The following is a 13,443-nucleotide window of genomic DNA, read 5'->3' as shown; positions in this document are numbered from 1 at the left end:
TTTAACAGAGAACGAGTAGTTTCGCTTCTCTGCTCTGAACCCGGGCCTTGTTTAGTTGCCAAAGTTGGAAGGTGCCAAATTACTGTTACAGCACTGTAGCACACTGTAGCGTTTCGTTTGTATTTGTGAATTATTGTTCAAACATTGACTAATTAGGCTCAAAAGATTCGTCTCGCAAAGTACAACAAAACTGTGCAATTAGTTTTTAATTTCGTCTACATTTAGTACTCCATGCATGCACCGCAAGTTTGATGTGATGGACAATCTTCTTCTTTTTGCATAGTTGGGAGTTGGGGGTGAAGTAAACGAGGGCCAAAAAGCATATAGCCATGTACAGGACGTCAATACGGCTGACTTCGTTGAGAGTTTTCAAGTGCACGTGTGCATTTCTTGGAGCGGAGCGTCTGGGATTTGCAGCGCAGAATTTTACCACGACATCCAGAACGTGTGCGGCGCCGTCTTTTACCGAAGACTGAACGTGGAGGATTGAGGGCGCAGAGGAAAGAACACCTTTCTGAGTCAGCTCGGCGTTATCCAGAAAATGAGGAAAACATGGTCCACATCGAACACAATGGAAGAACAGACTTTCCAAACCCCAAACAGGAGGCCTCGAATCCACGCGGAACTCGTATGTAACTGACAGCACTCAATCACTGTGTTCTGCATTTTTCCTGCACAAGAGCAGTTTAATTTGACAGGGATGGACATGGAGTGATCCATGAATTCCAACCGATCCATATATTAGTTCAATTTAATTAACTAATGGTCTATCGACTAAGGTCCAGCTCCAGGGTCCAAAATATCTTTATCTTTAGTAAAAAAACACGAAAAAGATTATTAAACAAAAAAATAACTAGAGATAATGAGCAGGAGTTCTGCCAACCCATGGTCTAGAACTGGTGCGCTGACCGTCGTGGGCTGTATTTTACCCAAGAAGACTAGACGTAATTACGTGAAGGTTGAAGGATGAGCGAGTCACTCGCACACACAAAGGGAAGACAACTTTCTGAGTCAGCTTGGACTTATCCAGAGAAGCATGGCCCAGATCCAACAGAGCGGAAAAACAGACTCCCCGTGCGTGGGCGTTTTCTTGGTATCTTTGCTTCCAACGCTAGTCCAGCCCACCAACACCTGCGCACATGATACACATGAAGACGGTGTGGTGTTGTTAAGCCTTCTCTGATCTGAAGAAAGATGCATACAGGTTGATGCTGCTGTTTTCCAGGTGGTGAGTGATTTCAATTGCAATTTGCAACGTGCATTTTTTTTTTCGCGGCCGTGCATGGTACACATCTGAGTCTGAGACAAAGCTTAACCATCAGCACATTTTCACCAAATTTTGCAAGTCTCTCTTTTCTGCTGTCGTTCAATTAAATCTTGCCAGCAGTTCACCTACTTGGACATCTTCCATTAATTTCATATCTTGATAGCAACATTAGATTATTTCAACCAGTGAAACCAATTGAAAAATTATACAAGGGAAACAAAATCACTGTGAATCCAACTCCTTTGTTCTGCACTTCTCCTTTTCAAGAGCAATAATGTAGATGTTACCTTATCAAGAGTTACCCTTACAATTTAGCATTAGCATATCATACTATCCAGATATAGTTTAACTTCAATAAAAAGTTTCAGTAATCAAAGAAAGGATAGCAACAAGCGAAATGAGACATGCGCTCTTGCAAACTGAATAATACAAACTGGTAAGGAGAAAATCTCCAAAGCAATCTAATTTATCAAAAAGAAAAGGGAATCAGAATGAAACAAATACATGGAATTTACACCAAGTACATCCGTAAGAAAAAAAAATCAAGACCAAGACAAACTTACATCAATTTTGTACACTACAGTTGTATGGAATGCATAGCTCCAGCCTCGTGGCATCAGCAGATAAGCATCAGAAGAACGGCGACAAAATCAACACAGATTCTAGCATTAGAATATCCTCAGTAACAAGATATTCAGATCGCCTTCATCAGGAGGTGCAGGGCAATTGGAGTCTCCATGCCAATCAAGTGACCAAGTGTTAAATCAGTGGGGATAAGGTGTAAAAAAGAATATCTCCCAAGTCCAACCAAAAAGCTAATCTAACTACCAATTCTTCCACATTAAGAACAAATTTTCATTTGCTGGAGGAGACACGACTGTAATACTCAGTGAAGTCTAGACGGAAGAGAAGGAACTTCAAGTCAACATGCTGTTGCATCGGCAATTGAGTAATAAATGCATCAAGAGAAGCTGTATAATCTTTTGCAATGCTATCCAGATCTTCACCCATTTTCCGGAAAAGTTCCCCAGCTAGTTGGATCATGGCTTTTCTGCCACCATCAAGCCATGAACCTGTTTCCTTAGATTTTGACTTTGGTTTACCCTTGCCCCTGCATTAAAAATGAAAGGTTGGAGTGATTCAAACAATAGATATGAGATAAGATGTTAAGTAAAGATGAAAGTACAGTATCTGATTTTGCAATGAACTAACCTTAGCTGCAACTCATATATCCGTTCAAACCATCGATCAGCATGGCTTCGAAACTGTAAGATGATGTCAAACAATTCAAAAAGATTTCTCAGAAGTCCTTGGGATCGTTCACCAAGGAGGGCCTTCTCCAGTATCGAGTTAAGATACTTGTCGTGTGCCAAAAGAAGGTCATCTAAATCCTTTGCTGCATCCATTTCATCAGAGAAACGAGCCCATGAAACCTCCAGGACCTCAAACATAATGTAGTACTGGAAATTGGTAACAAAGTGATTCATCTCATTGAACAGAACTTGGCATTTACGAAGAACTGAAACAAACTGAGCCCTGATGCTCGTTCCTTCCTTGTAAAATGGAGAAGAAACAATGCAGTTAGGCTTCATTGTCTTCCATACTCCAGTCAGGGAGTGATCCACACGCTTGAGCTTCCACAAGAAGTTGAAAACCTTAAGATACATCTTCATAACTGAAGCTGTGAACACTGTATCTAGGGGCACCCTAGCATCATACTCCAACGAGAAGACATCCCAACCACGATCACCATCTCCATGATCCATCATCTTTACCTTTATCCGGTCCAAGATATCACGGTCATCATACTGCGCATTGGATGCTCGGATTGCAGTCTCAAGCAAGCCAGCCAATTGGAAGGAGCTAATCCTATTTGCTGGCTCTGACAACTCAGGGCCAACAACATCCATCAGATACTGGACAAAATCACCCTGCCCGAGAAGCAAGTACCGCTTGATAGCGAGGCAGTGGTCCTTAAATCGGTACCGCTTATGAATGACATCCATCAAATGCCTATCAATCCTCTTGGCTGCCTCAACCACCAATGCCTCCAAAGCATCTGTCTCCCCATAACCAAGCCCACCTCGAGATGTTGTGGTGCCAACATAAGCAGCAGCCTCGGCAGCAGCATCAGCCCAGCCACTATCATCACAGCAAACTCTAAGAAAATTGATTGACTTGCCAGTTCTAAGAATTCGTTGTGCCAGCACTGGAGAAATGAAAGTTGGAAGCATATCAGACTGAATAAGGTAGCCCTCCCGCCACAAAGATTCTGCTTTAACTGGCTGCCCAACAATGAAGAACTCTGCAAACACATCCTCCAACTCCCCTTCTAATACCCAGCTCCGAACCATTTCAAACAATGGTGAGCAGACCCGCCGCAGCAATCGCCCCATAAACTCCTGAAACATGGGATCCCCATGCTGGGCGTGCCCATGGATCGCACCAGCCATAGCACCACCCCTCAATCCCCGGCATCCATCCACCAGAACAGCCATTAGGCGCATTCTCACTGCAGGCTCAGCAAGCCACACTGCAAGACGCCTCAGTGAAAGGTAATTACCCGACACACCTGAATCAGATCCAGGCGTCGGAATTGGATTCACTGAATACGACTCAAGAACAGCCAGCAGCTTGTAGTAATCAGAGAGCTCCTCCTGGAGCGCCGAGCAGAACGCCTGAGCAACAGTGCCCACCTCAGTGGCAGCATCTGACGGTGAGCGGCTTATGTTGTCAGAAATGAAGCCCCGCACCTTGCGGAACAGCCAGCCGAGCTCGCACAGCTTGCGGACGAGGGTGCGCGTGGATCGCGGCACGCGGACGCCGTCCGGGAGGTCGTAGGCATCGCCGGCCTTGTCGTAGCGCACGTAGCGGCCGTCGATGCCCTGGCACGCGTACAGCACGTCGCGCACGAGCGCGGCCTCCGACACCTCCGTCTCGTCGAGCACCAGCTCGGTGTACTCCCTCAGCGCGATCTCGCGGATGTTGTCCGGATCCTTGGACACCAGCACCACGCCGCCAGGCGGCGCCCCGTGCGCCCGCGAGCCCGGCCTTCCCCCGGCGCCCGCAGCCGCCCCCGAGGCGGCATTCCGCGGCGGAGCGGCGGTGGGGAGGTTGGGGAGGCACGAGGCGGCGGCGGCGGCGCGGCGGTGGGAGGAGAGCGAGTCGAGCAGGTAGAGGAGCGGCCACAGGGAGGCCGGGCGCGACCGGGCGGAGAGCTTGGAGTGGAGGTCGGCGAAGGCGAGCGCGTCGTCGGGGCGGCCGGAGGCGGCGAGGCGGCGCTTGATGGACTCCGCGAGCGCGTGCTCGTCGGGGAGGACCGCGGGGGCGAGGCGGCTGGAGAGGAGCCGGTGCGCGAACCGCAGCGCGCCGGCCGCGTCGCGCCCCCCACCCCCGCCTCCTCCTCCTCCGCCGCCGCCGCCACCACCGGATTCGGCGGCGGAGAGGAGGCGGTGGACGAGCTCCTTGACGAGATCCTGGGTTTGGTGGTCGTCCATTGGGGAAGGAGAGGAGGGTGGGAGTGCTAGGGTTCCAGAAATTGTGCGCGAGGGTTTGGGGAATTTTTGCGAGGAATCTTTTTGAAACAAGGTCTGATTGCTGTCTGACTGCTTGTGGGACCGGAGAGTTTTAGCGAGACGTGGTCCACATGGTGGCCCACTGAGGTCGCGTGCAGTGCAAAAAAGTGACAAAAAATGGGTCCACATGTTGGTCCATCTCGATCCACTGAAATAAGAGGGCTCCAATCTTTCAAAGAAAAAAAAAGAGGGCTCCGTTGATCTGATTGGGCCCATGACGAGCCCAGCCATCTCCCTCCAACTTGGTTGAGAAGTCAGGCCCACGAGCGGGTTCCGGTTTCTCTCGTCTTCTGCAACCCCACCCAGTCGCCGCCGCCGGCGGCCTGTGCGCCGCGAACCGAGCCGAGGACAACCATTCCGCCACCACCGGCCTCCGCACGAATCAACTGAGGATAACCACGCCGCCTCCGCCGGCTTCCAACCAGGTAAATCCCATCCCTTGATCTGCTAAATTGATCCCAAAGCCGTGTAGATGCCGTCACATCGGCCACAAATAACCAAAGCCATTGCCGGTCTCCCAGCTAATCTCCTCATCTGGGTTCCATCTGACTCGCTGGACAACGAGACTCCGGCGGTTGCGGGAATGCGTAGATGGCAGCCGCCACCACGCTAGTCGTTGCTATCGCCGACGGCCCTGGCCTCCCTAAATGCTGCTTCGATTAGTTCAACCCGTTCTCTAGGTTGCTGCCTAGTTTGATGTTCTACCTCTTCTCAGATCCCTTATCTTCTTGTCTAGATCTGTTTGTGCTCATGCGGTTCCCTCCTATGCTTATTTTCCCCAATTTTCCTACTGGAGATTTGGAGTGGGTGATGGAATCAGCCTTTACTTCAGCTGTAGCTCGGCCACAATCTAGCCAGATGATAGCTAGGGCAGCTATTAAAAATCAAGACAGTTCAATTCGACACTTTAAAACTGACTGGGCATATTTTGCACATTGTGCCAAATAGCGTTGATACAATTTAATTACATAGGCCGAGTAATAATGCTCCATCTTATTTTCAGCCGGATCATCGTTGCTGCCTTCTTACCTGTCAATATGCACTCCCTTCGTTCCAAATTATAGGTCATTTCAACTTTCTTGGAGAGTCAAACCATTTTATGTGTGACCAAAATTATAGAGAGAATTACAAAGACTTATGACACCGGATGGATATACTATGAAAATATATTTAATGAAGAATCTAATGATATTTATTTGGTATCATAAATGTTAGTGTTCCAAGAAAGTTGGGATGGGAACGGAGGGAGTAGCATTTTACGGGCAGTGTGAACCAGGAAGCACTCAAATTTTCTCATGCACTGCAGCTGTTTAGTGCATTCCATAGTTCCTCAAGTTAAAGGGTTTCACACATAATGAAATCAATCGAAGCTTGATATGGCATTCTGAATAAGACTTCAGATTCAGTTTGGCAGTGGGTCATGCCTTCACTTTCTTTTGTGCCATACTATACTACACGGATACATCGGCGAGGTGACGTATCCCATATCGGATACGTATCCGTATCGGATACGTGGTGAATATGCAGTAGATATGTATCGAGAAGCAGTAGATACGTATCGAGAAGTATCCGGAATAAAAATAAATACAACAAATGTAGATACGTGGGCTGATACGTATCAGGCCAACTTTGCGATACGGCCCAGTCCAACAACACACCTGTCCCCACCCCGTCACCCCTGCTTGCCCTACCGCCCCATCCCAACCAAACCCCGATGCCTACACGCAAAGCGCCGCCGCCGCCCGCCGGAGGACGCATCAGTGCCACTCCCCACCGGGGAAGGACCTCCGCCCGAGGATCCTCTCCAGCTTCGACGTGCCCACGAAGAAGATCCGCGACTCTGCTACACTCAAGGTGGAGAATCAGCAGTTGGCTGGTGACCTACGGTGAGCTTTTTTGCTTCGGCAGTTCTTGTTCGACACTTCCCTTTTCTCGAATCCTCCATTCCTCTGTCAAGTTCATTTAAGACCTACACGTTCTTATTTGATTTTTGGGTGCAAGGTTTGACATTGAGAACTCGTGATGGAGATGCTTGACTTTCCTATGCCCGTGCCTGTTTGCTGATTGGAAACGAAAGGAGCAATACAGAAATTGCAATATAATTTCAATGTTGGCTGCTAATGCTCTCAGAATTTTAATATGTATTATTACTTATTTATTAAAAAATACTAAAACGTATCCACATATCATGTTGTTTAAGAAAATGCCGTATCCACGTATCCGTATCAGGTAGCATAGGTGCCATATAGACACGTACCTTTCTATGGTGCTTGACCAAGGCATAATATTTCTATGTTGAAATTCATACATTTTTTCTGCTACCCTGTATTAAATTGAGAAAAACTGCCGCAATATCTCATTGTAACCACATCATACAAGAAAAGTTGCATGTTTTGAGATTAGTAATTTAGGATACGTTTATTTGAGGTCCGTAGCAACGCACGGGCACAACAGCTAGTTAGGTGTAAATGTTTGAATGTTTCTAATTTGGTGCTACTGTTCATTGCTTAAATTTGGTGATGGCTTCAGTTCAGACTTCAGAATGTTATTACTTTGCCTATTTGTTTGCCAAATAAACTCTGTGTCAAATTACTTTATGTCTGCAGTCTCCAATCAAACACTTTCCTATTTCTGATGCCCCAGTTTATTTTGATTGGACAACAAACAGATCACATTTTCTTTCTTTTCTATGTCAGTCACTTAACTTTGCTCATTATATGAATTAATTAGCACCGAAAGGCAATAGAGTCTCTGATGTGCTTCCTGTAGCATTTTCAGCTTTTTACATTGCTATGTGGCCTGTGCATTCTTGATGCCCACTAAAACTTATGAGCTCTTTGCCTCTTTGTGATCAGATGCATATCCACTAGCAGTAGTAATACTATTTGAACCCAATATATATAATTCTTACAATTTTTTGGATTCTTATTGTGCAGATAGGATTATGGACGCGAAAGAGAAGCCAGAGACAACCAGCAGCATGCCGCAGCGGCGGCCGGACTGCATAAAGTGCTTTGATGCTCTGTGGTTTTGCTACTCGCCATTCCACCAGATGCAGAACTACTACCGGTATGGGGAGTTTGACAACTGCTTCGGCAAGTGGGGTGACCTTGTGGACTGCCTCGCTCTCAAGACGAAGCGGGCTGCAGAGGCGGAGGAGATCCTCATCGCGCGGGAGAAGGCCAAGCCACACATCTGGACCTTCCGGACAGTCGATGAAGCGTCAGAGAACTGGTGGAGGATGTATAAGCATCTTGTGTTGATGTCACCACCACTGCCAGGTGCTGCGCAGCCTCCTCCCAGGTCTGATAAATCTTGAGAGTTGAGGTTTCTGCAAGTGTTCTGTTAGTGTTTATGTTGCATTTTGATATAAGCGGTGAGTTCTGTTGAAATCTGGTTGTAAGTTACACACCTATAAAGTGGAATCATTGAGTTAGAAAGACAAAACTATCTGATGAATTCTGAATAACTGGGACTTGGATTCTTATTGGATTCGGATCAGAACACTAAAGCTGCTTATGTAGCGGCGTTTCCATTGTGAATATGTAACACATCTATACTGTCATGATCATGTTTTGTGGTAAGGTATTGAACCAACGTAATGGAATCATGAAGGATATGTGAACCTGAGTCGTCTTCTTTGAGAGATCAGAGCAAACAAACTGAGGTTGCAGCGTGTCAGTCTTATGGTCGCAGAGCAAATGATGTCGAATCTGTGTAAAGCTACAAAATTGAGTTATTTTTTTTAAATGAAGAGGAATGCAATATTTGCTCAGCGAAGCCTAGAGGAATGCATTACTGACGATTTTTTGATCGTTTCTCATGGTGTTTTCAGTCAAACCAAAAGCAGCTTTCTACCTCTGTAGTCTGTTCTGAAGAGGATGGAGTCGAAGTTTGCTGGTTGTTTTTAAGCAAGCCAAAGTAAAACCATTTTCTGTATCCTCTGAAGATTGCCATATCTGCTGAATTGCTGATAGACTTGGGTGGCGTTTGGTTACTTTTGCTTATTTTTAGCACGTGTCACATCGAATATTTAGATACTAATTAGAAGTATTAAACGTAGACTATTTACAAAACCCATTACACAAGTGGAGGTTAAACTGCGAGACGAATCTATTAAGCCTAATTAATTCATCATTAGCAAATATTTACCGTAAGCAACACATTATCAAATCATGGACTAATTAGGCTTAATAGGTTCGTCTCGCCGTTTAGCCTCCCCTTATGTAATGGGTTTTGTAAATAGTCTACATTTAATACTTCTAATTAGTATCTAAATATTCGATGTGACGGGTGCTAAAAATAAACAGGAAACCAAACCAGACCAATGAAGCTCCGTTTCTGTATGCTGAACAGCTGAAGACGGCAGAAATTCTCCTGATCTGAAGTTTTGAACAGAAGCGAGCGCCCGACCCGCTGAAACTATCCACTTCCCCGTCGCGGTCATGTCCGCCGGAAGCGAGAGGCCTTACGCCTTCGCGACGCCCTCGACGGTGCCGGAGGGCTTCTCCCGCGGCTCCGGCACCGGCCCCACCGCAGCCGCCACTGACAGCTCCGGGAGGAGCTCCTTCTCCGGAGCGCCGGCGAAGAGCAGGAAGCCGCCTTTCCGGCCCGCCGCGGACGACACTAAGCCCGTCCTTCGCGACCCGGTTCGTCACCTACCTGGCTCATAAAAGCTCGTCTTCGCGTCTCTCGCTCATGCTAAGCTGCTGATCTAGGGTTTGGTCTCGGGTGTCTTCTGAGCGTTGCAGATTTCGCGGTCGGATCCGGTGGAGACCCAGGCCGTGCTGCGGCTGCCGCCCTTCCCCTGAGATCGCGCCTCCCAATCCTGATGGTACGAGACGCCAGCTACTGCTAGTGTATATCTCTGGGTCCTAAGTTCTGCTTTCCTGTGGAGTGGTTTTTAGTTCTGTAGCATTCGCAGCTGCTGTGCTATGGTCAGCTTGTAGTTTAACCTTTAACGCTAGCTAAATGAATTTTAAGCTCTGTACCATCAGTGAAAGGAATTCAATGGCCCACTGTGACAATGGGGATTTCCCCCCTATATCTTGAAGAAATACTGCATTAACTTGGGCAGCACTCATATTCTAATATTTCTAGATGCACTGCATTTGCGACTTCAGTAGATATTGTAAATTTGCCCGAGGATATACACGGATTTCCTAATTTGGTAGAAATAGAATTGCGTCCATGGCCATAATTCTTCTTAAGCAGATCAGCTGTTCTTGTTGTTGGGAGCTTTCTGTGCATTCTGTCCAGATTCTGGAGTGATGTGGATCATGAAATTAAATATCTTATGAAATTGAGCCATTGAGATTTGAGGTTTGGAAAAAAAAACTTATGGAACATTCTAATTGGTATAGCAGGTAGTGGAAATGAGAAGACGTAGAATCCATATGCAAAAACAAAAGTTGAAACCAAACAAAAACCTAGCACAGTTAGGTATGCTGGCAGGAATAACAAAGTTGGTTTGGATAGTCTATGCTCAGGTATGCTACTGGGAAGAGCAAAGTTGATTAGATATTCTATGCTCAATTTAAATTCATGAGCTGTTTCCTTGTATGATGAACAATGAAAAGCATCGCAAAGCATCCAGGTCGAAAGACTGCTTTCAAATTAAGCTCTGGAAAAGTTGATTTAGCTTGTCTGTGCTTAGTTTCTACAGTTCAGGAAAAGATCTTCCATAAATGCAAAGTTCTAATTGTTTCTTCAGAGTTTCAGTTGCTAGCTTGTATTCTATTCTTTATAATTCAACTGTGGCAACTGGCAAGGAAGTATACTCTTAGCAATAACATCAGTAATATCACAATTTCCAGTGACAGATTTTCAGAGTTTCAGTTGCTAGCTTGTATTCTATTCTTTATAATTCAACTGTGGCAATGAAGTATACTCTTAGCAATAACATCAGTAATATCACAATTTCCTGTGATAGATTTTTTTTAAAGTCTTCCCCACATATAATCTTTTACAGCGCCCTGAAATGGCCGATCCACTGAATCGTGAAGCTAACTGGTAAGTGATGCAATCGTGAAGATATTGTGTAGATGGTACAAAGAGTATCACTGGGGAGTAAGAACTAAGAATATCATATAACCACAAGCATTGATTATAACTCTGAAATTAGTTGCCTAGAGCCTAGACCTAGTATCATAGGTTAAGGGGCTGTTTGGATCCCAGGACTAAAGTTTAGTCCTGGGATTTGGATGCCAATTAGGAGGGCTAAATATGGAATAATTGCACAGATAGCGGCTAATTGGTAGTTAGATCACGGTAGCATTGATTGATCCATGATTAGTCCATGTTTAGCCCATTATTACACCGGACTAAACTTCAGTCTTCTTTTAACCCATCCAAACAGGCCCTAACTTGTTCTCCACTTCTCCTTCATATAGAGTGCGAGCAGATGGAACACTATGTTTGCTGTTTCACCATTTCAATTACTGTAACCAAATATATTTTACAATTTCGTCCTATGAAAAATAGGATAACAAGTACTTTTGTTGGTAATGTTATCTGGTCTGGCTTATCAGACCTTTTATCTATTTACTTATCGCTATGTGCTACATTTTCTACTAGCAGTGCCCATCCTAATAATCAAGCTGCACTCTCGTCTCTGGTTCTTGCAATCTTGATCTGTGCCATTATAACTTTCAAGTTTTTGACCCACATCACTACTGTTTGAATTATAGAATGCAGACCATTACAATTTTGAAGTTGTCTGAGGTATGCCATTTTCTACGTCCGGGTCGCTTTTGGGCCCACCTGCAGACCACACTACTTCAGTATTGCCCCAAACACCCCTCCACGCGGGCCCCACACATCATCCCTCCCGACGCCATCCGGACCGATGCCGACGTCCCGCGCCTCGTCCAGTCCTTTCCCTCGCGGCGCCGTCAACCACGACGGCCACCACCTGCCCCTCTTCATCGTCCAGGTGACCCAACTCACTAACGGCGTCTTCGTCGCCTTCGCCTACAACCACGCGCTCTCCGATGGCATAGCCTTCTGGGACTTCCTCAATGTTTGGGCGGGGATCGCGCGCGCACGCCTCCCCCTCCTTTCCGGCGGCAAGCCAGCAAGGAGGCCTCTTGGGACTTCCAGCCCCCGCTGCTGGAGCGTTGGTCGCCCGACTCCATCCCCGAACCGGTGGTGATCCCGTTCCCCAACCTCATGGGGCTCATCGAGCGCCTGTCCCCACCGCCGCTGCGCGAGCGCATGCTGCACTTCTCCGGCGAGTCCCTGGCGGCGCTCAAGGAGCGGGCGCGGCAGGAGCTCCTGGCAGTCGGGGACGCGGCGAGAGCGGCGGCCGTGACCAGGTTCCAGGCCCTAAGCTCGCTGGTGTGGTGCTGCATCACCCGCGCGCGGCACCTGCCGCCGGACCAGCCCACCGTGTGCCGCGCCGCCATCAACAACCGCTCTCGCCTCCGACCGCAGCTGCCGCCCGAGTACTTCGGCAACACTATCTACGCCATGTCCACGGAGGCGGTGCGCACCGGGGAGCTGCTGGAGCGCGGCCACGGGTGGGCGGTGGCGGCCGTGGGACGCGCTGTGGCGGCGCACACGGACGTCGACATCCGGGCGCACGTCACGGCGTGGACGGCCAAGCCCGTCGTCTACACGCTGCGCTACTTCGACCCCAACAGCGTCGTTGTACCTGGGCTGGGACGACGGCGGTGGCATCGACGCCGAGCTGGTGCTCACGCCGGAGCACATGCACAGCCGCAGATCTGGATCTCAGCCGCCTCTTGAGCTCGCCGAAGCCGAACGCCGCCACCAGCTTCGTAGCATCTCACCTCTCCTCCATGGCTGCCGGCGAGCACCTTCCCTCACGCCCCGCCTCTCCCCCATCCTCTCCTCCCTTCCCGTGGGTCCGCCCCGACGACGAACAAGCCAAGCAGCGCTGAGCTCGCAGGGGAGATCTTGAGGGGTGGGGTTTTGCGGCGTAGAGCGGCATGGGGCAGGGGAGAGGAAAGAATCAGAGGAAGGAGGAAGATGACGCGTGGGACCCACACGCCAGTGAGGGTGACGGAGGAGTTGTAGGGGGTATTTAGGGCAATATGAAAATACAATGGTCTGTACGTGGGCCAACGACACTAAAGACGTAGAAAATGGCATATCTCAAACAACTTCAAAATTGTAATGGCCTACATCCTATAACTCAAACAGTAATAGTGTGGATAAAAATTTGAAAGTTATAATGGTGTCCTTCCCGTGCATGCTCAGTGACTTGTCAGTTTGTTATTGGGAACTTTGCGCTTCTCATTGCGGTTTTGCACCATTCATGTATCTGTACTTGATTGGAAAACTGATAGTTACATGGAAGTAATTAAAATTGGCGATCTCCATACATGTTTGATTGCTCCTGGCAAATCAGAGGTCAATTACTTCTATGTGTATATATCAGAATTCAAAGCAAGTGGCGCTGGGAAACTAGCTGTATGTGTGATATCTGCACATCTATCACAATGCAATCACTTGGGTTTTGGGGTGCATCCCCAAGAAAACCACTTACTGGCTGAGTATATCAAGTTAGCCTAAATACATGACATATACACATCTATTACAATGTGGTACTCTTGAGTGGATCTGTGAAGTTATCGC

The 13,443-nt window shown here is 47.5% G+C and overlaps 2 protein-coding genes and 1 pseudogene across 5 annotated transcripts; 2 read left to right on the top strand and 1 right to left on the bottom strand.

The window, feature by feature from the left end:
- The first annotated feature begins 1,206 nt into the window (after positions 1-1,206).
- LOC101774392 (uncharacterized protein C227.17c) lies at positions 1,207-8,410 on the top strand. Of its 4 annotated transcripts, XM_022824182.1 has the most exons (3): positions 5,051-5,267; positions 5,846-6,728; positions 7,779-8,410. In XM_022824182.1, exons 2-3 carry the CDS (start codon positions 6,557-6,559, stop codon positions 8,159-8,161), a joined length of 555 nt encoding a protein of 184 aa, XP_022679917.1. In that variant the 5' UTR covers positions 5,051-5,267; positions 5,846-6,556; the 3' UTR covers positions 8,162-8,410. The 4 variants fall into 4 exon arrangements, with proteins under 4 accessions (XP_022679919.1, XP_022679917.1, XP_004956963.1 ...); XM_022824184.1 differs by lacking the exons at positions 5,051-5,267; positions 5,846-6,728 and adding an exon at positions 1,207-1,228; XM_004956906.3 differs by lacking the exon at positions 5,846-6,728 and having other exon boundaries at positions 5,071-5,267.
- LOC101763069 (gamma-tubulin complex component 3) lies at positions 1,609-4,877 on the bottom strand. The gene is made up of 2 exons (XM_012844082.2): positions 2,480-4,877; positions 1,609-2,378 (listed from the first exon to the last, which is right to left on the bottom strand). The coding sequence occupies exons 1-2, from the start codon at positions 4,762-4,764 to the stop codon at positions 2,123-2,125; spliced, it is 2,541 nt and encodes an 846-aa protein (XP_012699536.1). The 5' UTR covers positions 4,765-4,877; the 3' UTR covers positions 1,609-2,122.
- A 747-nt stretch (positions 8,411-9,157) lies between the features above and the next one.
- Positions 9,158-13,253, top strand: LOC101762658 (annotated as a pseudogene).
- Positions 13,254-13,443: the final 190 nt, after the last annotated feature.

The sequence above is a fragment of the Setaria italica genome, chromosome II (assembly GCF_000263155.2).
Source record: "Setaria italica strain Yugu1 chromosome II, Setaria_italica_v2.0, whole genome shotgun sequence".
NCBI classification, from domain to species: domain Eukaryota; kingdom Viridiplantae; phylum Streptophyta; class Magnoliopsida; order Poales; family Poaceae; genus Setaria; species Setaria italica.
The sequence above is the reverse complement of the archived record's forward strand: the minus strand, read 5'-3'. Positions and strand labels throughout refer to the sequence as shown.

What these genes read in the sequence shown, in the direction of transcription:
- LOC101774392 (XM_022824182.1), top strand. Translation starts at nt 6,557, where the DNA reads ATGCCTACACGCAAAGCGCCGCCGCCGCCCGCCGGAGGACGCATCAGT. An exon ending in CAGTTGGCTGGTGACCTACG is followed by an intron (nt 6,729 to 7,778) that starts GTGAGCTTTTTT and finishes CTTATTGTGCAG; the next exon opens with ATAGGATTATGGACGCGAAA.
- LOC101763069 (XM_012844082.2), bottom strand. Translation starts at nt 4,764, where the DNA reads ATGGACGACCACCAAACCCAGGATCTCGTCAAGGAGCTCGTCCACCGC. An exon ending in ATATATGAGTTGCAGCTAAG is followed by an intron (nt 2,379 to 2,479) that starts GTTAGTTCATTG and finishes TTTTTAATGCAG; the next exon opens with GGGCAAGGGTAAACCAAAGT.